This window comes from Pogoniulus pusillus, chromosome 16 (assembly GCF_015220805.1).
Source record: "Pogoniulus pusillus isolate bPogPus1 chromosome 16, bPogPus1.pri, whole genome shotgun sequence".
Lineage (NCBI taxonomy): Eukaryota > Metazoa > Chordata > Aves > Piciformes > Lybiidae > Pogoniulus > Pogoniulus pusillus.
Window position 1 is genome coordinate 802,727 of NC_087279.1, and position 24,049 is coordinate 826,775.

The 24,049-nt window shown below is 58.6% G+C and overlaps 1 protein-coding gene across 4 annotated transcripts in view; it reads right to left on the reverse strand.

The window, feature by feature from the left end:
* Positions 1-919: 919 nt before the first annotated feature.
* The window catches only part of GRM7 (glutamate metabotropic receptor 7), a 188,298-nt gene continuing 165,168 nt past the window's right edge, over positions 920-24,049 (reverse strand). For 3 of the 4 annotated variants that reach the window (XM_064156140.1, XM_064156143.1, XM_064156142.1), the window contains 3 exons: positions 21,168-21,414; positions 13,947-14,034; positions 920-2,198 (listed from right to left, as the gene is read on the reverse strand). In XM_064156140.1, coding sequence (XP_064012210.1) covers positions 13,967-14,034; positions 21,168-21,414 — 315 coding nt within the window. In that variant the 3' untranslated portion in view covers positions 920-2,198; positions 13,947-13,966. The remainder of the gene's footprint in view (positions 2,199-13,946; positions 14,035-21,167; positions 21,415-24,049) is intronic. The other variant, XM_064156141.1, reaches the window with a different exon arrangement.

The window sequence follows — 24,049 nt, forward strand, 5'->3', positions numbered from 1 at the left end:
CTCAGATAGTTGTAGGCCTTGGTCAGATCCCCTCTCAGCCTTCTCCCCTCCAGGCTAAACAGCCTCAGGGCTCTCAGGTCACCTTCATGGCAGAGCTGGTCCAGTGCCTTCATCATCCTTGCAGCCTCCATTGGGCTCTCCAGCAGATAAGCCTCAACAGTCGAGGACAGCTTTGGAGACCATGGAACACAGAAGGACCTCCTCTGCCTGCCTGCAGCTTCACTTAGAGGCTGTTACAGAGCCCGGTGCTAAAAAGTCACTTCCCCCCGCCCCAATTAACTAACAACCCCTCCCAAAGTGATCAACAAGTACCCACAGCTGTTTAGGCACTCGGTGTCTTGCCCAAATAAGGCTGAGCAAGCCCAGGGGACACCTCACATGGTCAGTCTGGCAGAGGCCACTGAGTGCCGAAGCTCTGTGGCCAAAGGGCGGTTGGGAGCCCCTCCTGGGGACTCAGGTTTTTGGGGGGGCTGCTGTGTTTCTGTGCTCCCTTTTACCTTGCCTGCTTCTGTCTACAGCTGCCTAGACTGCGACTCTCTGCTTGTACGCTGAGCTGAGCTGCAAACATAAGCTTCATCCGACTTCCAGAGCTGCTGAGTGCAGCCTGGGGGAGTTGCAAGGGGTGTGTGTGGGGTGGGGACACCCAAACCATCACAGTGCCCAAAGGAGTCCTCTCTGCCATTAAGAGTCCTTTAAGAGTCACTAAGAGTCACTTCTGTCCCCCAGTACCGGGGCGGGGGGGGTAAGCTGGTGGCCCAAAGTGGGACACATTTCATAACACAGGATCTTGTGAGCCTCTGGCCTGAGCCATAGTCACAAGGTGGAAGGGTAGGAGGTGGGGGGCTGGGGGGGGGTAAGGAACAACTGTAAAGGAGGAAAAAAAAAAAGGAATAAATAAATATTTATTGGAGTAAATAAAAAAAGTTAACCAAAATCCTTTATTGATACATTCTTGGGTAGCAGCACAGGGTGGGGAGGGTGGGGAGGGAGGGGGGAGCAAAGAGGTGTTTGTGTGTGTGTGTGGGGGGGGGGTTGGTGGTTTTTTTTAGTGTGTTTTTTCTCTTTTTTTCCACTAAATTGGCACATAAGCAGCAAGATTAACGAAAGTACCGAGTTACAAACAGTAGAAAACACACATGCTGTGGTTCAGTCCTTGTTCACACTGCTCAGCCGTGGCGGGGCACCCACGAGAGGAAACGAAAAGAACCCAAACAACCCCCTGCCCACCCCCCCCGCCCCCACGACAACGGAAAAGAGACCCCGAGCACAACAACCAACCCGCCCAACCCTCCAGCCATGTCAAAAGCCACGAGCCAAAGTCCTTCCTCCCAACAGCCTGGCGACGACGGCAGAGCCAAGCCCAGTGAGCGGGGAGGGCGTCCCGTCGGGGCGCAGCGAGCCCGGGGTGCGGCAGCGGGGAGGCGCCCGGGCGGCGGCGGGCACCGGCAGCGCCGCTGCATGCACCCCGAGCGCGCCGCCGCCGCTCCAGCGCAGCGCCCTCCGGCTTCCTCTGCAGCCCGTCCGGAGCGGCGCAGGAGGGGCGCTGGGGGGGCTAACTCTGCCGGCACAGTTTTTGGTCTTTAAATTCTCTCTTTTTTGTGTTTTTTGTCTTTATTTTTTTCTCTGTTTAGGTAAAAAAAATAAGGTCTATGGATTGCAGAGATGCAACAGTTCAGCAGACACCACGCACGCAGGCCTCCCAGCTGCCCGGGCGGCGCCGGCGCTGCGCCACCGCGGGGCGAGGGCACGGAAGCGGGCACCTGGCCGCCGTCACGGGAGGTGCAAGAAACTCCTCACAAACTGTACAGAAAAGACTCCGAGCCCCCTGCGGGCTGGAGGGACATAGAAAGACAGAACAGAACGAGGAAAGTAGCCCCTTAGAAGTCCTTCGCAAGCTCGAAGGCAGCTCCGCCCGCTCCGCCGCTGCCCGCCGCGCCTCCCGTGCCAGCCTCCCTGCCGGCTCCCAGGGTGGCGCCGGTGCCGGGCAGGCGGTGAGGGGCAGGTGTGGGAGCAGCCGTGGGAGCTCCCGGGCGGGGCTCCTCCCGCTCCGTCCCGCGGCGTCGCCAGGCCCTCGTCGCTGCGCCCGCAGGCGCTGGGGAGGTGAGCCCGGGGGCAGGTGTGCACCAGCAGGGCAGCCCTGGGGCACCGCTAGATGACCAGGTTGTTGTAGCTGACGTACTTCTTCTTGGCGGCAGGGCCTGCAAGGCAACGGGGCAGGGTCAGAGCCTCCCGGCGCAGCTCTGCCCCCTGCGCCCAGCCCTCCACAGGCCCCCCTGCAGAGCAGGGCCCGGGGGTGCTGGGGAGCCTCTACTTCTGCGAGGCTGAGGCTCAGCCACGGCCCTCAGCACCAAGCCTCTGCCTCTCTCAAACACCTCCAGGCGTGGGGACTCTGCCACCTCCCTGGGCAGCCTGTGCCAGGCTTTGAGAATGCCTTCAGGGAAGAACTAAGCCTCCCCTGGCCCGATCCCACCTGGCCGCAGCCTCCTCTCAGGAGCTGCAGGCAGCAATGAGCTCTGCCCTCAGCCTCCTCTGCTGCAGGCTGCACACCCCCAGCTCCCTCAGCTGCCCCTCCCCAGCACTGCTCTCCAGACCCTTTCCCAGTTTTCTTGCCCTCCTTGGACCCACTCCAGCCCCTCGATGTTCTTCCTGGAGTGGCCCAAAACCAAAGGCAGAGGTCCCTGAGATGCTGTGCCAAGCTCTCTGCCACCAATCTGAGCTGGTACCGCATGAGCCTGCAGCCAAACGTGGCCATTTCCCAGGCTCTCCACTACCTTTTGTGCTGCTGCAGCCACAGAAACCATTCTCCTCCTCCTGGGTGCTTCCAGGGCTGTCGTTTCAGACACTCCTGCATCCCTGCGGGGCTTTTGCTGTGCTGTTCTGCAGCCCTCCCTCTGCTGGTCCTCCCTGGCCCACAGGCAGCCAGAGCTGTCTGCTCCATCAAGGGCTGAGCCTACAACCTGCTGCTAATCTTCCCTGCCCATTAACTGCTGCTGGACACGAAGGTGTTCTACACGTGGCAGCAGAAAACTCATTATCCTTCAAGGCTGGACTGCAAATACTCAATAACTGGGGTCTGCTGTGAAATGGTGGAGAGAGGGGGAAAGGCAGCTGGGAAGAAAGGAAAGGAGGAAAAAAAGGCATCCTGAAGCAGGCTGCAAAGTGATTCCAGGAGTTAGTTATCTGGTGATAGCCTTCAGCTCTGCTCATTACTGCAATTTCCCACAGCAGCAGAGCTCCTGTGACACAGGAGGAGGTGGTGATGCTCTCCCACTGCTGCTTCCTATCATGTCACCCCCCTCTCGTGCTCCCAGGCCTGGTTCCCACTCCAGCTTTCAGCACACCTGCTGATTTGCCTTGATGGGTTTCTCATTTCTCATTTCCCAGATCACACTGAACCACCACTGCCCAAAGAGCTCAGCCACGGCATGGCACTGCCCCTGTGGGCTTCTGCAACCTCAGCTCCTGGGGGGCACCGAGAGCAGCCTGGCCAGCAGAGATGGAGAGAGGGGATCCTGCCCTTCTGCTCTGCTCTGCTCTGCTATGGGGTGACCTCACCTGCAGGGCTGGGGCCAGCTCTGGGACCCCAACATGAGGACCTGGGGCTGATGGAGAGGGTCCAGAGGAGGCCACAGATCAGAGGCTGCAGAACCTCTGCCATGAGGACAGGCTGAGGGAGCTGGAGCTGTGCAGCCTGGAGAAGAGAAGGCTGCAGGGAGACCTCAGAGCTGCATTTCAGTATCTCAGAGGACCTGCAGGCAGCTGGGAAGGGACTGCTCAGAAGGGGCTGTGGGGACAGGCCGAGGGCAATGGTTTGGAACTGGAGAAGGGCAGAGGTAGGTTGGGCAGCAGGAGGAAGCTGTGCACAGTGAGGGTGGGCAGAGGCTGGCACAGGCTGCCCAGGGCTGTGGCTGATAGTCACAAGCAGCACAGCTGCAAGCCATACATAAAGAAAGCAATCCTGAGCTGCCTGCAGCAAAATGAAGTCATCTCAGCTCCTCTGACAGCCTGGGCAGGAGACTCTTCAAGCTGCTGGAGTCCAGAGAGAGGTGGCAGCAAGACTGGACGTGTCCCTGGGCAGCCTGCTGTAGTTGGAGGTGTCCCTGCTGCTGCAGGGGGTCAGCCAAGATGCCCTTTGGAGGTCCCTTCCAACCTGATGCCATCTGTGGCTCTGTGAAGGCTCTGAGGGAGGAGAGGCTCCGGCACCCAAGCCCCAGTCCTGGCACTGCTCTGCTTCAGAAGGTGAATGCAGTTGACAAAAGTATCAGCCCTAATTTAGGTGAGATGATCAATACGGGCTTCAGGGCTGTCTGAGGGGAGGAAGGACACTCCTCCCTGGCTGTGGAAGGCTGCTGGGCCACAGAGACCATGGCCCTTGTGCCTCTCACTGCTCTGCCCCTGCCCTGGTGCCAGCAGCCTGCAGAAGCTCTCCGGTCCCGAAGCCTGCAGGTGCCAGGCAGCCTGCCCTGACAGCACATCTCTGCCCAGCCTCAGCTCCTCACTACCAGTGGCAATTAGCACAGGTATGGAGCTGATTTCCCCCCAAGAAGTTAACTGCCATGAAAATGGGGAAGGCTAAGGAAAGAGCAACACTGCAGCCCCCAGCGGGCTCTGGCCCACCAGAGGCAGCCTCCCTGCTCCCGAGCGGCAGCCCCGGCGCGGGTCCCCTGCAGCCTGCTGCTGCCGGCCTCGGTGGCTGACAGCTCTCCAGCAGAGCAGCAGCCTGTCCTGCTGCACCCAGCACAGCCCTTCAGCCACCCACCCACCCAGACCCCTGCCAGCTCCAGCTGGCCAAGGGGGGGACCTGCAGGGGGAGAGCCAACCCAGCCCGCAGGCAGGCACGGACCAGCTCCAGCCCTCTTGCTGAGGCCACTGTGAGTGGAGCAGCAAACCAGCCATGGAGTGAAGGTAAGGGCTGCAGAGTCAGAGAGCTGCTTTGCTTGCAGAAGACCTCTAAGGCCATCAAGGCCATCCACTGACCTGACACCTCTATGGCCACCAAACCATGTCACCAAGAGCTGTGGCCACAGGCTTCTTGCACACCTCCAGGGGTGGGGACTCCACTTCCCTGGGCAGCCTGTGCCAGTCTCTGACCACCACCAGCACAAGACATCTTTCCTCCTCTTCAAGCTCACTCTGCCCTGGCACAATTTCAGGCCCTCTCCCTGGAGGTGGTGGAGTCTCCATCCCTGGAGGTGTTCCAGAAACCTGTGGCCATGGCACTTGGGGCCGTGGTGTAGTGGCCATGGTGGTGCTGGGTTGGACTGGATGATCTCAAGAGGGCTTTTCCAACCTTCATCATTCTATGACTCTCTGAGCACCTGAGCCCTTTTCCTTTCAGCTTCTACCTGACCTGGGGGGCACTCACAGTCTGTCCCCTCTCTTCCAGCAGGGTTGGGCTGGAGCCCCTCTCTGTGCTGTGCCACCTGCACGCTGAGAATGAACCAAGCAGCCCAAATCCTCTCGTGCTACAGAAGTGTCATCCCTTGGCTGGATTTCATTATCTGAGCAGGGGCCACCAAGCCAGCAGCCCTGGCAGCGTGCAGAGGGAGGCAGAGCTGTCAGTGCTGGCTCCAGGGGAGATTTAATCACTTCCCTCCAATCTGATGCACATTTGTAACCTCTGCCATGCTTAAAGAGAGGAGATTTAGAGTGCCGACACTGGGCTTTACTACAGCCTGTAGGCACCTCCAGCCCTCAGATGGATGAGATGAGCTCAGGGCTTCCAGCCCCGAGCAGGAGCTGCCACTCAGCTGGCTGCCCCTCTGCAGACACCCTGCTGGATGATGCTCATCTCCTCTTCCTCACTGCCCTAACTCCTGCTCAGTGACCTGGATCACCCAGGCCAGGCAAGGCAGAGGGTGAGGGACAGCTCCTGCTTTGCTCCATCTGCAAGGGAAATGGATGCAGGTGGCTCCTGCTCTGTGCCTGCAAGTGCTGCCCCCAGGCTGGGGGAGAACCTGGAGCAGGAGATGAAGCTCCACTCCTACACCATCCTCCAGGCCTGCCCCAGAGCCAGCAAAGGGAATGAAGCTTGGAGGAAGTCAGATCAGTGCACATTCACTGCCTGAGTGGAAAATGACTGTCCTGGCCCTTTCCCACACCTCTCTCTCCTCCCCCGGCACAATTCCAGGCCATTTCCTCTCCTGAACACCTCCAGCTCCTTCAGCTGCTCCTCACCAGCCCTGCTCTCCAGACCCTTCTCCAGCCTGGTTGCCCTTAGAGCAGCCAGGACCTGCTCTGCTGCAGATCTGCCCCAGAGGCAGGTTTGAGAGAGGTCTGAGGTAGCTGCATGGAGCTTGGTGACTCACTGCCCCCCAGCTGCTGCAGCCCCACCACTGGGTCAGTCCTCTGCAGCCAAGTGACCACAACAGCTGCATGCTGTGGGGGGCTTCAGTCGTCCTCTTCACCCATCACCAACTCTTTCTCCAGCAGGTTCACAGCGACACCAGATCCAATCCAAGACAACACATCCAAAGCCTCACTCTGGGTCTGGAGGGCCACTCCTGAAGGACCCAGCTAGAGTCTGGGGACCTCTGTTCTCACCCGTGGCAGAATTCAGTTTAAAAGCACAAAGCTGAGAGGCTGCAAAGTTCACCTGATGGAGCAGGCAGTGGGGGGAGAAAAGCCCACAGCTGGCTGAGGGCACCACAGGCCAGCCTGGGCCAGAGGCACTAATTGATACCCAGGGTAGACACCTCAGAGGGTGCTTAAGGCAAGAAGTCCAACGAGCTGTCACCAGTGTCACTGCTGCAGCAGGGAGAGCCACAGCTACCTCCCCCAGCCCTGCAGACACCGATTCAGCAAGACAAGATCAGATCCTCCACTGGCTCAGCTCTATCTGTGGGAACAAGGGATCTGGGAGCCAATGTCCAAGCAGACTACCTACTGCCATCACCAACTGCCACTCAGGTGGCTCTGCCTCCAGCCTGCACCGGGCAGATAAGCCTGATGAGCTCCTATCTCAGCAGCAGATCAGGAGGCGAGGACCAGCAGCCAGAAGCTTGGAATAAGTGATTAAAGCCAGGAGAGCACCACCTGAAAGAGAGCTGAAGCAATCCAGCACCTCACCTTCCTGTCCCTTGCTCCAAAAAGGACATTGAGGGGCTGGAGCAGGCCCAGAGAAGGGCAACAGAGCTGGGGAAGGGCCTGGAGAGCAGGGCTGGGGAGGAGCAGCTGAGGGAGCTGGGGCAAAACAGAAATTGTTCCTCCTGGGCAGCCTAAACCTGCACAAGCTGCTTCAGCTTCCCCCGAGGGCACCAAGCCCAACCCACCTGCCAAAGCAGGCTCACTTGGGCAGGGCACCTCAGGTTTCAACAATTACAGAGGCCCAGCACGGTAGGGGTGGGAAGGGAGCTCTGGAGCTCAGCCAGCCCAGCCCCTGCCAGAGCAGGGCACCCCCAGCAGCTTGCCCAGCAGCACAGTGCCCAGCTGGCCTTGGCAGCTCTGCCAGTCTGTAACTCTCAGCTCCACTCCTCTGAAGATGAGAAAGAGACCCGTGCTCATTCTCACAAGCTCCAAAGCCAGGCTGTGTGGCACATGTGCTGCCACCCTTGCAGTGGTGAGGGATGGCATTCAGCACTGATGAATATTTACCAGCTGGAGCAGCAGTTCCCTGTAAACAACCCCAAACCCATGTCATTTATTGCTCTGCCTCTGACCTGCTCACACTGATCACTGTCAGTGCCAATGAACTCCTGCTGCTGAGCAGAAGGGATGATCTGAAGCAGCTGTGCTGGCAGCCGCTGCCTTCAGCCTCTTCAGAGGTGGGCTACAAGATCACTCCTCAGCCAGCCCCTGGCCTGCCTGGCAGGGCTGGGCAGGGTGGATGCCCTCAGAGAGAACTGAGGGTTTCATATTCATTTTGCCCACGTGGGACAACAGCAGAGAATGACTTTGAGTCAAAGGACAGAGCCAGCCCTGTGCTGTTTACAGCCTGGGAAACCATCCTGCTCCTGCTGGAAAGATAACTCAGAGATTGAGATCCTGAGTCAGGGAAGAAGATTGCAGTGGAAAAGGATTAGTTTTACCCTTCAAAGGAGAGCTGAGATCAACAAAGTGTTGTAGCAGTGAGGAACATCCATCTGGAGCATGTTTGACTGCAACTTCCTCCTATCTCCTACCTGTCTCTTTGCAGATAACAACTGCTGGGTCAGGGCAAGCTGGGAAGGATCTGCAGCAGAGGGACCAAAGAAGAAACAGCAGGACTCAAGGCTGCCAGCAAGTCAAAGACTGCAGGGAGCTGGGAAGCAGCCTGAGGGACAGTTGTGATGCTGACTCCATGTGCACTGGAGGCTGATGGGTGCCCAAAGGGTGCCCCAGCCCTGGGCTGGACATGGCAGTGAGCAACTTGATCTAGCTGAAAAGGAATCACAGATTGCATTGGGTTGGAAGGGACCCTCCAGGGGGCATCTTGGCCAAGCCCCTGCAGCAGCAGAGACACCTCCAGCCTGGCCTTGAACACCTCCCTGGGCAACTTGTGCCACTGTCTCACCACTCTCACTGTGCACAGCTTCCTCCTGCTGCCCAACCTGCCTCTGCCCTGCTCCAGTTCCAAACCACTGCCCTCAGCCCCTTCTGAACAGTCCCTGCCTGCAGCCCCCTCAGACCCTGAGCATGCCACAGCCCCAGCACAGAGCTAGAGCAGTGCAGAAGACCTCAGGAAGTGTTTCCAGATGTTTCTGAGTTTGGGGCAGGGAAGAAACGAACCCAACTCCTGTTCCTCCCTAATCGGGAGCCAGCAGTGCAGCAAACACCCCCAGCTGCGCTGCACTGGAAGTGCCGCCCTCGGAATGCTGTAGGCTGGGAAGAGAACAAAGAGCAGCCAAGGCTTTGCCCCCGCTTGAAACCAAGCACTGCTGCTGCTCTGGCTGTCTGGCCAGGCCCAGCTGAGAGCTGCTGCAGCCAAGTGTGAGAGCAGTCTGCACGGAGCTCCACTAAAGTCCTGATCTTCCAAAGCATCCCAAGGGAGTCCTGCAGGCAGAGCTGGAAGGAAGTGATTCCTCTCTACCTCTTGACTTTGCTCCTCAGCTGGCCCCTAAAGGTCCTCCTTCACCTCGTGGACCCTTTCCAGCTGGGTGCACCTCTCACAGAATCTCCTGCCCCCCGCAGGGACAGCCCCAGCCAGAGCAGCTGCTCACAGCCCCAGGCAGCCTGACCTGCAGTGCTGCCAGCCGAGGGGCAGCTCCCACCTCTCTGGGCAGCCTGGCACAGGCTCTCCCCACCCCGGTGCCAAACATTTCTCCCTTTGCTCCAGCCTGAATTTCCTTCTTTGAGTCCAAACCATCCCCACTTGTGCCACAGCAGGCCCTGCTCACAACTTTGTCCTTAGCTTTCTGCTTGTCCCCTTGAAGCACTGCAAGGCCACCAGAAGGGCTCCTTGGAGCCTCCTCCAGGCTGAGCACCCCCAATCCTCCCAGCCTGGCCCCACAGCAGAGCCCTCCCAGCCCTCTGCAGCCTGTTTCAGGCCCTGACAACCCTTTCGGGGCAGAAACTTGCTTGTGCCCAGCCTAATCCTCCCCCGGTGCAACCACTTCCTCCTGTCCTGTCACTTGTTCCTCGGGAGGAGACACCAACTCCCCCCTCTCAGGAAGCTGCATGCAGGGGGGGAAGTCCCTGCTGCTCCCCAGCCCTGCAGCACAGCACCCCCCAGCACTGCACGACTCAGCACCGCAGTCCTGCTGCAAGCAACACTGCACTGCTGGGCACCAGGCTTGGCTTCAAACACCCTGGACATGTTCACCAGCCCCAATTAGCAAGAGCAGATTTAATACACAGCTCCTTATCCCAGGGACATGACAAGCACCCAGGGCTGTCACTATGGCAACTCCAGTTCATTTCTCTTCTCCTGTCTTCCTGCAGCGAGCAGCAGGAGCAGACCCCTGGCTAGATGCAGAGCCAGGCTCTGCTCCCAGGTCACTGAGGAGTGCAGGGACAGGACAAGTGCAGTGGTTTGAAATGAGAGCAGAGCAGGTTGAGATTGGATGTGAGGAACAAGTTCTGCCCCAGGAGGCTGCTGCAACACTGCAGCAGGTTGCACGGGGAGGTGGTTGAGGCTCCATGCCTGGAGATACTGAAGGTGAGGCTGGACAGGGCTGTGAGCAGCCTGCTCTAGTGGGGATGTTCCTGCTGAGTGCAGGGGGTTGGGAGTGGATGAACTGTTGAGGTCCCTCCCAGCCCAAACCATTCTAAGGTTCTGTGACTCTTGAACACCTGCAGGGACCTGTCCCTGTGTATGGTTGAGTATCTAGGGTGATTCTGGCCAAGCCTTGAGGAGTTTTGTCACCTTGTGCCAAACAAACCCACAGGAAGTGCCAGCTCAGTGCTGGGAAGTGGCAGCCCCAGCTATGATCTGCAGGAGCCTGGAGCAAAAGGAGACACAGCCAAAATCTGCCCAAAATGCAGGAGGCAGCTGTCCCCCGGGGTTCTGCAGTGTTGTGGTGCTTGGCACAGCCTGCCAAGGGTGGTGGTGGAGTCCTCATCCCTGGAGGTGCTCAAGGAAAGTGTGGCCATGGCACTTGGGGACAGGGTTTGGTGGCCACGGTGGGGTTGGGTTGAGGGCTGGACTGGAGGATCTTGAGGGCCACTTCCAATCAGAGCAATTCTATGATTCTCTCCCATGATTGCTGAGCAGGGGAGAAGAGTGACTGCAGTGTGCCAGCCTGGGGCAGCTGCAGGGATTTCACTGAAGGGAAGCCTCATTTCCTAACCCTCCAACTCCTCCCCTCAGCCACTTCATTAAGGTGATGAGGATGTGAGTGCCAGTCAGAGCCCATGGCAGGCTGCCACGTGAGGACAGCAGCAGAGGAGTCCTGCTCAGGAGAAAGGGAGTCACTGACAGTAGATGAGAGCCTAAAGTCTGTCGTCTGCCTCAGAACAGACTTTAGGAACTTGACAAATTCTCCCTGAGAGGATGTGAGGGCACTGAAAGCAGCTGCAGGAAGGACTCAGAGCTGCTGAGGGTTCATTAGGCAAAAAAGTGCCAGCTCTGCCCTTCTGCACTGATTGGCATTTTCAGGTGGCTTCAGTTTGACATCTGGAGACCTGCTCCTTGCCCACAGCAGTGCCTGGGACCAGCTGTGGGGAACCCCAGAGTGAGCTCCGCAGGGCTGCAGAGCTGCAGCAGCTGCCAGCTGCAGCCCAGAGCCCAGCAGCCACTCCTGCTGGGCAGGCAGGTGCCCGCTCCTCCCTGTGTCCTTAAGGGACATGCAGCTGAGGAGGGAAGGGAGCAGCTGCTGGAGAGCTGAGGCCAGCAGCAACTGCTTGCTCTGCCCCCCAGCAGCAGCACCGCTGCGCTCCAGATGTGCTCCACATCTGGCCCCAGGCCAAGCCAGAGTCCAGCAGAAAAGAGACAAATGGCAACAGGTTGCTGAAGAGCTTCACCATCATCCCACCTAAACCAGCTTTGGGCTCTGGAGGACCCCCAGGACCAGCCTGCTGCAAGATGCAACTGGAACAGCAAAGGCCCAGCACAGGGACCAGCTGCTGCTGCCCTGCTGCTCTGTGCCCTGCAGGAGGCTGGGAGGAGACCTCACTGCTCTCTGCAGGTACCTGAACAGAGGCTGGAGTGAGGCTGTTGGCTTCTCCCTGGGAACTAAGGACAGGAGAGGAGCAAATGGCCTCATCTGCCCCAGGGCATGGTTAGGTTGGGCATGAGGAGCAGTTCCTTTGCTGCAAGAGTGGTCAGGGACTGGAAAGCTGCCCCATGGCAGCTGGGGATGTGGTCTTGGTGCCAGGGAGGTGTGGCACAGAAGTTGGAGTGGGTGATCTCAGAGGGCTTTCCAGCCTCAGGGGTTCTGTGTTTGATGGAAAGCCTCTGGGCCTCTGGAAGCTGACACCAACCCCCCTCAGCTTTACAAGGCTTTCCCATGGGACACGGAAACAATGGATCCTTGCTGGGATTCTGGGGAGCTGCTGCCTGCCTCTTTCCCTCCTCCTCTCCTTCAGCCACTCCCTCTCCACAGAGTCACTCTTCACTCTTTCCCACTGGATTTGCAACAGGACTTTGAGTGGCCTCTTCTCCTCTCCCACTCCTTTGGTCTGTTTCCCTCCACAGCTGCCACCATCAGCCTTTGTGCCTCTGCTCCTCAGGGCAGCAGCTCACCCTGATGCTGGGGAGGAAGAGCCTCACACCTCGGATCAGCTTTGCTGCCTGAGCCACAATAATGGGCACGATTCAAATACAATAGAAAGCAATTTGGACACTTGAGAAGAGCCTAGGCTGGATGGAGGCTGCAGCGGTGGCAATTTACACCACCTAAAGACACCAGGATTAGTTTTCCTCTGCCTGAGAGACTCAATTCAAGCAGCAGCCCTACCTCTGCAGATGAAGTTCTCACCTATTAGGGATCAGCCAAACATTCTGAAGGCTGTGTACAGAAATTTCACCCATCTCCAGCTGCAAAGTGCTGCAGAGGCCAGGCAGCTCCTTCCATAGCCTGGCAAAGCCTCAACGGGATGGGCAAAGCCACCTGGGCACAGCAGTGGGACTGCAGACAGCAGAAACGTTCATTGATCCCAGCCTGGTGGGGTGGGAAGGGACTCTCCAGCTCAGCCAGCCCAACCCCTTGCCAAAGCAGGGCACCCCCAGCAGCTTGCCCAGCAGCACAGTGCCCAGCTGGCCTTGGCAGCTCTCCACACCAGGACACTCCACAGCCTCTCTGGGCAGCCTGCTCCAGGCCTCCAGCACCCTCACAACAAACAACTTTCTCCTCCTGCTCACATGCAACCTCCTGGGCTCCAGTCTGTGCCCAGTGCCCCTTGTGCTGTGCCTGGGCAGCACTGAGCAGAGCCTGGCCCCAGCCTCTTGCCCCCCACAGCTCCTTTGTCTCTTGCTGAGCATTGCTCAGCTGCCCTCTGGGGCTGCTCTTGTGCAGGCTCTCAGCCCCAGGGCTCTCAGCCTTTGCTGCTCCCAGAGCTGCTCCAGGCCCCTCAGCAGCTCTGCAGCCTGCCCTGGGCTGTGCCCAGCAGTTCCCTGTCCCTCTTCAACTGGGGAGCCCAGAACTGGCCCAGTCCTCCAGCTGTGGCCTCACCAGGGCAGAGCAGAGGGGCAGGAGAACCTCCCTCAAGCCTTTTTCATGCCCCCAAGCAGTGTGAGGTGCTGCACCCCAGAAGGTGCCAATCAACGTCTGTGTCATAGAAAGGGTTTTGAAGACAAAGGCCTCAGAGGACCCAGAAGGTGCCAGGTTGGAAGGGACCTCAAGGATCATCTGCTCCAGCCTCTGCAGGTGACAGCAGAGTTCCACTTCTGCTGGGGGCAGGGGAAGAGCAGCAGCTCCTGGTTTTGCTGGCACATCACCACCACCACGACCACCACTATCATCATCATCACCATCACCATCACCCTATTACTGTTACTACTACCTACTAATTTAACAATTTAATAAAGCTAACAATATGCTAATAACAGCAACAGCAACAACATTGTTACATGTAGGCAAAGGAACAAGGATGGGGTAAGGATGAAAATGAGGATAGGGTAAGGATAGGTATAAGGATGGGAATAAGGACAGGGATAAGGATAAAAACAAGGATAGGGTTAAAGATAAGGGTAAGGATAGGACTAAGGATAAAAATAAGGATAAAGATAGGGATAAGGGTGGGAATAAGGATAGGGATAAGCATAGAACTAAGAATAGGACTAAGGATAAAAATAAGGATAGGGTTAAGGATAGGGATAAGGGTGGGGAAAAAGGATAGGGACAAGAATGGGGCTAAGTATCAAAATAAAGACAGGAATAAGGTTAGGAATAAGGATGGGAATAAAGATAGGGATAAGAATAAAAATAAGGATGGGAATAAGGTTAGGGATAAGGATAAAAAGGCTAGGGATAAGGATAAAAAGGCTAGGGATAAGGACAGGAATAAGGACAAACCCGAGGGTGGTGGTAAGCGGAGGCTCAGGATGCTAAGCGGTGGAGAAGGGCATAAGAAGGCAGGCTGGTCCTTACCTTGGCAGCAGGCGCCAAAGCTATACAGTGGGTGGCAGAGTGTACCAAGTGACAGACTTTTGAACACTCTTTCTGCCTGCGGTGCAGTCTAGGGGAAGATAAATACAGAGGTAGGTCCAGAGGGCTCTGCTCAGCACCACTGCCGCCGGCCGCCGCACCACCCCCGGCAGCGGCTGGGGCGGCTGCGGGCAGCGGCGGAGCGCAGCAGTGCGCGGAGCTCAGCGGCGGAGCGCAGCAGTGCGCGGAGCTCAGCGCCCTCCGCCCGCCGCCCGCCGCCCCGCGCACCCTCGGGCGGCACCTGGGCTGCAGGAAGGCTTTGGTCCCGGCTGAAGATCCATGCTTGGGCTTCAGAGCTTGCTTTAACTTGGGACTTTGCCTGCGGGTTGGATTTTGGCTTAATTCAAGATTGGGGCTTTAAGATCTCAACTTCAGCTGAGGAGTTTGGGGTTAGAGGTTTTTGTTTTGCTTTAGTTTGCATTTTTACTTTAGGCTTTGCTTTAAGATTTTGGCTTCACCTTAAGAGTTTGGCTTTAAGATTCTGCTTCAGTTTAAGATTTTGGCTCAGTTCAAGATTGTAGTTGCAGTTTAGATTCTGCCTTAATCAAAGACTGCCTTTAGTTCAAGGTTTTGGCTCAGTGTAAGACTTTGCCTTCAGTTTAAGGTTTCAACTTGAGTTTTAAGATTCTGCCTTCAGTTCAAGATTTTAGGTTAAGATTTTGGCTTTAGTTTAACTTTTTGGCTGCAGCTTAATATTTCTGCTTCACTATAAACCTTTGCAGGGCTCATTTTAAGCCTCCCCAGTCCCTCCTCACCCAGGCAGTCGCTCTCAGGTTCCTCCACATCCGCCGGCGTTGCTCAGAGAGATGGCAGAGGCAAGGTCGTGCCGGCACAACTGAGGGTGAAGAGGAATGAGCACAGAGCACGGGAGGTGTCTGCAGCTCGGCAGGGGCAGGAGATGCTTCTGTCCCGCATGCACCAGCCACAGCTTGCTGATGGGAGCCCACAAAGCCAACGCCCTCTCAGTGCATGGAGGGCAGCAAGGACGGACACACAGGCTGCGAGCGGGAGGAGAGAGCGCACAGGAGAGCTCTGTTTGGCCCTGGGAGTGTGCAGAAGGCTGCCTGGGACGCGGGACAGGGCTGCACTGCGGCTGAATCGACTGCTGGCTTCTGCCCACCTCACTTCTGCTTCTTCATACCTCAAAGGGGGAAAAGCAGCTTAGAAGCAGGGGATCACAGAATCTTTCTGCTTGGAACAGACCTTTAAGGCTAAACCCAGCGCTGCCAGGGCACCACCGAGCCACGTCCCTCAGCACCACAGCTCCACCGCTTGGGAAGCCCTGCAGGGAGTCTGCACAGGCACGGAGCCCTCCGAGCACCAGCGAGGATCAAAGTCCACTAAGCTCCCACGCTGCTGAGGATCAAACTGAACGCTGAGAGGGCTGAGACCTCAGGTTCTCTGGCTCCTCCACGGTGCCACCTCTCTTCTGCTGCTTCTCAACGGACCTCTACCAAACTCCTCAAGGGAAACCTCTTCCCAGCATCTGCTTCACCTTCCCAGCACTGCTCTGCCACACCACGCAACCCCAGCACAGTGCGGGTGGAAGGGAGCTCTGCAGCTCAGCCAGCCCAACCCCCTGCCACAGCAGGGCACCCCAGCAGCTTGCCCAGCAGCACAGTGCCCAGCTGGCCTTGGCAGCTCTCCAGACAGGAGACTCCAGGGCTCAGCACCCTGAAAGTGAAGAAGCTTTTCCTTGCACGCTCAGCCTTGGCTGAGATGCTGCAGGCCTCCTGCTCACTGCTGTCTACTGTTGGTCCACTCAACTGCTCAGAGCCATTCTCAGAGACAGGGACTCCTCCCCCACGGCACTGGCAGTGGGGACTGTGGCAGACCAACGTGCCCTGTGCTGCCAAGTCATTGAATGGGCCTGGCTGGAGAAGCCCTTTCAGCTCATCCAGCTCAACCAAGGCTGGTGCTAAACCATGGCCCTCTGCACCATGCTCCATCCCTGTTCTCACGAGGAAGCATCTTCCCAGCAGAGCCTGGGGAGCTCAGCTGCCTTCTCCTGACTGCTTCAAAGGGAAGGAAGCAGCCCTCCAGAGAGGCCTGCCCAGCCAGCCCCAACCTCCTCATTAGCAGACAACGGAGATGTTGATTTCTCTGTCACTCTGCTCGGCAAAGACACGAATTAAAGCTCCAGTGCTGGGGAAAAGGAGTAATTAGATGGAAACCTCGATGCAAGTTAACTATGGGGTGGAGGCTCAAATGCTTTTCTCCCAGTCTGACGCTCAGCCTGCAGCAGGAGCAGGAGCAGAAGCTCTCACTATCTGCTCAGCTTCAGACCTGGCAGGAAGCAGCATCTCAGCTGGGGCGAATGCAGCCAAAGACACAGAACCACAGAACGGTGAGGGCTGGAAGGGACCTCTGGAGAGCATCCAGGCCCACTCCCCTGCCAGAGCAGGACTTGAGGCAGCTCCTCCTTGAGGCCCCTGAGATCACTGAGTGCAACTCCGCTGCCAAAGCAGGGTCACCCAGGACAGGTCACACAGAAACATATCCAGGTAGGTGTTCAAAGTGTCCAGACAGGAGACTCCACAGCCTCTCTGGGCAGCCTGCTCCGGGCCTCCAGCATCCTCACACCAAATAAGTTGCTCCTCCTATTGAGGTGGAACCTTCTGGGCTCCAATTTGTGCCCACTGCCCCTGGACACCACTGAGCAGAGCCTGCCCCCATCCTCTTGCCCCCCACCATTCAGACATTTAATAGACATCAATGAGGTCTCCTCTCAGCCCTCTCCTCTCCAGGCTCTCAGCCCCAGGGCTCTCAGCCTGTCCTCACCACACAGATGTTCCAGGCTCTTCAGCGTCCTTGTGGTCTCCACTGGACTCCCTGCAGTCTATCCCTGTCCCTCCTGAACTGGGGAGCCCAGAGCTGGTGGCTCAGAGGTTGCAGTTCCATGGAAGGATGAAAGGGCTCTGTGTTTTCAGGAGAAATGGCAGCTGCAGCCTCCAGCACAAGCCATGAGCCAGCACCACGGAGCAGGACAGGAAAGCAAAGTGGCAAAGCCAACTGTACTTCAGCACTCAGGAGAAAACCCTTGGCAGCTACACAGGGCCTGCACCCAAGCTGCCTCACCAAGGCTGTGCTGATGAGTCTCAGCCTTTAATCCCCTCCAATTAATTAACCTTCAGCCTGACCCAGCCAGTTCCAGAGGAGCCTGGTGGAGAACTCCCAGCCAGAACCTCCCATCCCTGCGCTCCTCGGAGCAAGCAGGTCAGGAGCAGGACGGTGCTGCTGCAGCCACCACCTCCCCCTCCCCTCTGCAGGCAATTCTTAGCCATCCTTGGTGGACCAAAGCCAATGTGAGAAGAGAGATACAAAACCTCCAGGATGTTTGTGTCCTTTGGGGGCTGAGATGTTCACAAAGCACTCCCAGCACCACTGCAAGCACCTGGGCCAACTTTTTAGCCACATTTCTTCTTTCCCCGTTGGTAAAGTCCTGAACATTTCCCCACCCACTGGACAGAACAATTGCTTTGGAAGTCAAATTGCTGTGAAGGCAGCAAAAGCTTCATTCCTTGTGGCCACCACAGCCAGTGCCCATCACCTGCACTACTACGGGAGGAGAGCTGCACTCCAGAGGCAGTTTGGAGAACTTCACTGGCAAGGATGCTTGGGGGCCTGTGCTGGGCTGCTTTGGGGTTGGCTCTGTTGAGCTCATGAACATGACTTTCAGTTCTCCCACCTAAAAACAGAACTGCAAAGACTTCTTTTAAACAGCTGAGAGAGAAAACCCCCCTCAGGCCAGGTGTTTCACTGCCACAAACACGGAGTCATGGGGTGCTCTGGCTTGGGAGGGCCCTCCAAAGGTCCTCTAGCCCAAGGCCATGCCGAGTGCTGCCTGATCAAAGGCTGCCTGACAACCTGGGGCGAAGCTCCTACTAGCCCCTGCTAGGAGCAGGGGTTACATCTGCTCAAGCAGTTCGAGTACAGCAGCAGCCTGATGTCGTCTGATTTTCTAATCACTGCCATCCCCAGGCAGATGCAGGGGATGAATCAGCAGCAGTGGGTGCAGATGAGGCCGAAGGGATGCTGCTCTCCAGACAGATCAGTAGTTAACAACAGGGCCTTCCCATGCCATACATGACTTAGCCCCGCCCAGGAATCGGAGGAAGACAAAGAACTTAATGCTGCTGCCCAGCTCCCGACTGCTTGGCTTGAGGAGGCACATCCACACCCTGTGGAATCCTGAAGATGAGCTCACCGAGAGGATCCTCCCTTCATGCACAGGGTTTGCTCCCTGTGGGCTTTAAGCCCAGGTTTTAAGTGGGTGTTAACTTAAACAAGCAGCGAAGGTTGGATGCTGTGGGGCAGAAATGGGCAGCTCTTGGCATGCAGAGGGAGCCTGTCCTTAGTTCTTCTCCTCTCACTTAAAAACACCCTGGAAGGTAGCCTTGGGTGAGCAGGTGTGGGGCTGACCACCACCAGGGCAGGGTGAGGTCAGCAATCTGTGTGTAATGAATGCTCCTCCTGGCTGCTCTTTGGTGGAGCTGGGCAGAAACACTCCCAGGAGTCTGGAAACAGGCAGGAAATGCAGCGGAGCAGAGTGGGAGGGGAGCCCAAGGCAGGAACCCCCAAGCACAGCTCATGCACTCACACAATGGTTTGGGTTGGAGGAGGCCTTCAAGGTTCCAAGCCCCTGCCCCGGGCAGGCACACCCTCAGGGTACTGCAGTTCTCTCTCCTCCTGCACTGAGCCTTCCAGCATCTGAACTGTGTTCTCTTTCTTGTTGACTCTTGAGTGGAACTGTTAAGATTTGGGTTTTTTGGAAGAGAAACTAATTGCAACTTGTTGGAGCAGAACAGCAACGAATGGAACACAGCCCAGCAGCACACAGCCCTTCCCAGCTGACTTTCCACATCCTGCTCCCTCCTCCTCCTTTCTCTCCCTCCATCCTCCAAGCCCTTTTCTGACCTAGCTAATGCTGCCCAAGCATCCTGAGGAGTGGCTGAAGCCAGTACTGAGGTCGTATCTCAACAGCAGCATCCCAGCAAGGGGTGAATGTAGAGACCAGAGCTTGGGTTGGGCTGGAAGGGACCTTCAAGATCATCCAGCTCCAACTGCCTGCCATGGGCAGGGACACCTCCCACCTGCTCAAGGCCTCATTCAGCCTGGCCCTGAACACCTCCAGGGAGGGGACACCCACAAGTCCCCTGGGCAACCTGCTCCAGTGTCTGCCCACCCTCGCTCTCAAGAATTTCTTCCTCCTCTCCAGTCTCAACCTGTCCTCCTCAGGCTTCAGCTCTGTACTCCTGTGTGAGCAGGCCTTGGAGAAACCCACAGCAGGGGCAGCGAAGGCAGGACCGGGGCCATGCCTATGAGCTGCTGTCAAAGGAGCTGCCACTTTGCTCTGCCAGCAGAGCTGCTGCCCTGGGGCAGCTCCTCCAACAGCAGCGAACAGCCAGCAAGCGGCAAGGGAGCTCAGCAGCACGCGGGTGTGCAGAGCAGGCATGGGAAAGGCTCAGCAGGAGCAGAGCCGGGCTGCAGGAGCAGTGCTGGGCAGCAGGAGCAGAGCCGGGCTGCAGGAGCAGAGCCGGGCTGCAGGAGCAGAGCCGGGCTGCAGGAGCAGAGCCGGGCAGCAGGAGCAGAGCCGGGCTGCAGGAGCAGAGCCGGGCTGCAGGAGCAGAGCCGGGCTGCAGGAGCAGAGCCGGGCTGCAGGAGCAGAGCCGGGCTGCAGGAGCAGAGCCGGGCTGCAGGAGCAGCGCCGGGCTGCAGGAGCAGAGCCGGGCTGCAGGAGCAGAGCCGGGCTGCAGGAGCAGAGCTGGGCAGCAGGAGCAGAGCCGGGCTGCAGGAGCAGAGCCGGGCTGCAGGAGCAGCGCCGGGCTGCAGGAGCAGAGCTGGGCTGCAGGAGCAGAGCCGGGCTGCAGGAGCAGCGCTGGGCTGCAGGAGCAGAGCTGGGCTGCAGGAGCAGTGCCGGGCTGCAGGAGCAGAGCCGGGCTGCAGGAGCAGCGCTGGGCTGCAGGAGCAGAGCTGGGCTGCAGGAGCAGAGCCGGGCTGCAGGAGCAGCGCTGGGCTGCAGGAGCAGAGCTGGGCTGCAGGAGCAGAGCCGGGCTGCAGGAGCAGAGCCGGGCTGCAGGAGCAGAGCTGGGCTGCAGGAGCAGAGCCGGGCTGCAGGAGCAGAGCCGGGCTGCAGGAGCAGAGCTGGGCTGCAGGAGCGCTGCAGATGTGCCTGAGCCTCCCCAAGCTGCTACCAAGTTGTGCAGCTGTCTCCCTCCTCAGCTCCTTCAGATTCAAATGCAAATGAGGTTTGCTGGCCTCAGCGTGCAACTCGGTGGTGTCCCAGGCTGAGGACACTGCAGGCAGCTCTGGCAGCTGTGCTCCTAACATGGGCATCTTCAGGGCTGGTGGGGTTCCAGCAAAGACATAGCCAGAGCCCAGGTGAGAAGAGCTACCCAGGAGCTGGGCACTTGTCCCTCCATCCATCCTGGCATCTCCACCTGCCAGGGTTATCACAGAACACCTCGGGGACCTGAAAGCTCATCCAGTGCCAACCCCTGCCATCGCAGGGACACTTCCCACCAGCCCAGCTTGCTCAAGGCCTCATCCAGCCTGGCCTTGAGCACCTCCAGGAAAGTTGTTGATCTTTGATCACATTCTGTGCTTCTGTGCTCCATAACCTCCCTGGGCAACCTGTGCCAGTGTCTGCCCACCCTCACTGCCAATACTTCCCTCCTCCTCTACACTCTCAGTCTCCCCTCTCCCAGCTCAAAGCCACTGTCCCTCATCCTGTCACTCCCAGCCCTTGTCACAAGTCCCTTTCTGGCTTTCTTGTTGTTCCAAGAGATCTGAGTTTGCCAAAGCTACTCAAGGATGCTGCTGCCGATGCCTTCCTCATGGAGGAGGGAAAGGAGGAGGAGTTACTCACGGCTACCAAGTGCCTGGTGGAGGAGCTGCTGCCAACTGGCACAGCTCCAAACAGGAGAAAATAGAGAGAGCATTGGAAGTAACTGGAGGCTGCTGTGAGGTACCCTCGGGTGGGCCAGCGTGGAAGGGACCCCAGAGCTCATCTCCTCCAGGCCTCTCGCTGAGAGGGCTCCCGGCACGGGCAGGGAACGCTCCTCGGCGAGAGCTGCGATCCCAAAGCCCCTCCAGGGTGAGAGGCCAACGCGGCAGAAGCCTTTAGGCTCGGGCTGAGCCCCCTGCCCAGGGCCCAGTACTCACTGTTGGGGTCCATGCTCTCGCAGAGCTCCGTCTTGGCCTCGCCGTTGGGCCTGTCGCTGGGCTTGTGCGAGAGGCGCGAGGACATGGTGGCTGCCGTCACCACCGCCTTGAAGCTGCGCTTCCGCTTCTGCACGTTCAGCTCCGGGTGGAAGATGATGATGTAGACCTTCGGCATGTACAGCATCCCCAGGGCCACTGAAGCACTTAAGTTCATGGATATGGTGAGGGTGGTGGTTTGGATGTAGAGCTAGGGAGACACAAGACGGGAGACAGCATTGCAGGGCTGCCAGACGGGCGGCAGGCGCTGGGCTGCAGAGCTCAGCCAGGCAGCTCAGAGCCACCTCTGTGCTGGGCTGCAGAGCTCAGCCAGGCAGCTCAGAGCCACCTCTGCGCTGGGCTGCAGAGCTCAGCCAGGCAGCTCAGAGCCACCTCTGCGCTGGGCTGCAGAGCTCAGCCAGGCAGCTCAGAGCCACCTCTGCGCTGGGCTGCAGAGCTCAGCCAGGCAGCTCAGAGCCACCTCTGTGCTGGGCTGCAGAGCTCAGCCAGGCAGCTCAGAGCCACCTCTGTGCTGGGCTGCAGAGCTCAGCCAGGCAGCTCAGAGCCACCTCTGTGCTGGGCTGCAGAGCTCAGCCAGGCAGCTCAGAGCCACCTCTGTGCTGGGCTGCAGAGCTCAGCCAGGCAGCTCAGAGCCACCTCTGTGCTGGGCTGCAGAGCTCAGCCAGGCAGCTCAGAGCCACCTCTGTGCTGGGCTGCAGAACTCAGCCAGGCAGCTCAGAGCCACCTCTGTGCTGGGCTGAAGAGCTCAGCCAGGCAGCTCAGAGCTGGAAACCAAACCCCCCTGAGCTGAGATCTCTGCATGCAAACCCCCTCGAGGTCCAACCCACGCCGGCTACCTAGCAGAGCAACAGCATCCTTGGAGGCTCAGTGCTCAGAGCTGCTGTGTCTGGTGCAGCCTTCCATGGGCTGCAGCGGGGGGGGGTGGTGTTCACTGGACACAACTTACCCTGGGGATGGCTGGGGACAGGCTGGGAGAGTTGGGGCTGTGCAGCCTGCAGAAGAGAAGGCTCCAGAGAGACCTCAGAGCAGCCTGCCAGGACCTGAAGGGGCTGCAGGAGAGCTGGGGAGGGACTTGTGCGAAGGCCTGGGAGTGTCAGGACAAGGGACAATGGCTGTGAGCTGGGAGAGAGGAGACTGAGGCCGGAGAGGAGGAAGAAATTCTGGACAGGGAGGGTGGGGAGAGCCTGGCACAGGCTGCCCAGGGAGGCTGTGGATGCCCCCTCCCTGGAGGTGTCCAAGGCCAGGCTGGATGAGGCCCTGAGCAGCCGAGCCGGTTGAGAGGTGTCCCTGGCCGCGGTGGAGAGGCTGAGGAGATGATCCCCGAGGCCACTGCAGGATGCCATGATCAGCTGTTTCCCTCTGCTCCCGGGGGCAAGGTTAAGCGCTTAGCAGTCAGGGGGTGCTGGCAGCACCGAGCCAGGCAGCTGCCTGCCTTGCAAGCGCCAAGGGGAGATAAAAGGAGAGGGAGAAGAGATCTGTAGAACAAGGGCGGCTGAGTGCCACACAAAGCTGCTCGGCGCAGAGGCAGGCTCGGCAGATAAGGCCACCCAGAGACACGGCTGGCGGGCAGGGCCCGGGCTTTGTGTGCCGTAGCTGCGCCTGGCTCCCCCGGGCAGGCAGGGAGACGCTGCTTAGGTGGAACCGTTCCCTCCTCCCGATGAACGCCCTCGTTGAGCTGAATGCAAATGGGAGACACCCACACCAGGGCGAGGCTGGAGCGACTGCGGGAGGCTAACGACTGCTGCCCGCTGCGGGAGCGGCCGGGGGCTCCCGGCACAGCGCGGGGGGCTGGGGAGGGACCCCGCAGGTCAGCGACTCCAAATCCCTGCCCAGGCACCGAGAGGTCACCCAGCAGCACGCTCAGGCAGGCCTCCAGAGATGGAGACTCCACCTCCTCTCTGGGCAGCCTGCTCCAGCATCCATCACCCCAAACCCAAAGAAGTTCCTCCTGATGCTCAGGCTCAGCTTCTGATGTGCCACTTTGTGCCCACTGCCCCTGGCCCAGAGCTGAACCCAGCACTCAAGGTGCAGCCTCACCAGTGCCCACTCCTGGGGCACAGTCTCTTGCCTGCTCCTGCTGCCCACATGGCTCCTGACCCAGGCCAGGCTGCTGGTGCCCTTCTCTCCCACCTGGGCACTCCCTGGCTCATCTCCAGCTGCTGTCAACCACCCCCCCCACCCCCCAGGTCCTTTCTGCTGGGCAGTTTCCCAGCCTGGAGCCTCCATGGGGTTGTTGTGACTCAAGTACAGGACCCAGCACTTGACTTTGCTGAACCTCATCCCATTAACCTCAGCCATGGATCCAGCCTGGCCAGGACCAGCCTGCTGCAAGATGCAACTGGAACAGCAAAGGCCCAGCACAGGGACCAGCTGCAGCTGCCCTGCTGCTCTGTGCCCTGCAGGAGGCTGGGAGGAGACCTCACTGCTCTCTGCAGGTACCTGAACAGAGGCTGGAGTGAGGCTGTTGGCTTCTTCTCCCTGGGAACTAAGGACAGGAGAGGAGCAAATGGCCTCATCTGCCCCAGGGCATGGTTAGGTTGGGCATGAGGAGCAGTTCCTTTGCTGCAAGAGTGGTCAGGGACTGGAAAGCTGCCCCATGGCAGCTGGGGATGTGGTCTTGGTGCCAGGGAGGTGTGGCACAGAAGTTGGAGTGGGTGATCTCAGAGGGCTTTCCAGCCTCAGGGGTTCTGTGTTTGATGGAAAGCCTCTGGGCCTCTGGAAGCTGACACCAACCCCCCTCAGCTTTACAAGGCTTTCCCATGGGACACGGAAACAATGGATCCTTGCTGGGATTCTGGGGAGCTGCTGCCTGCCTCTTTCCCTCC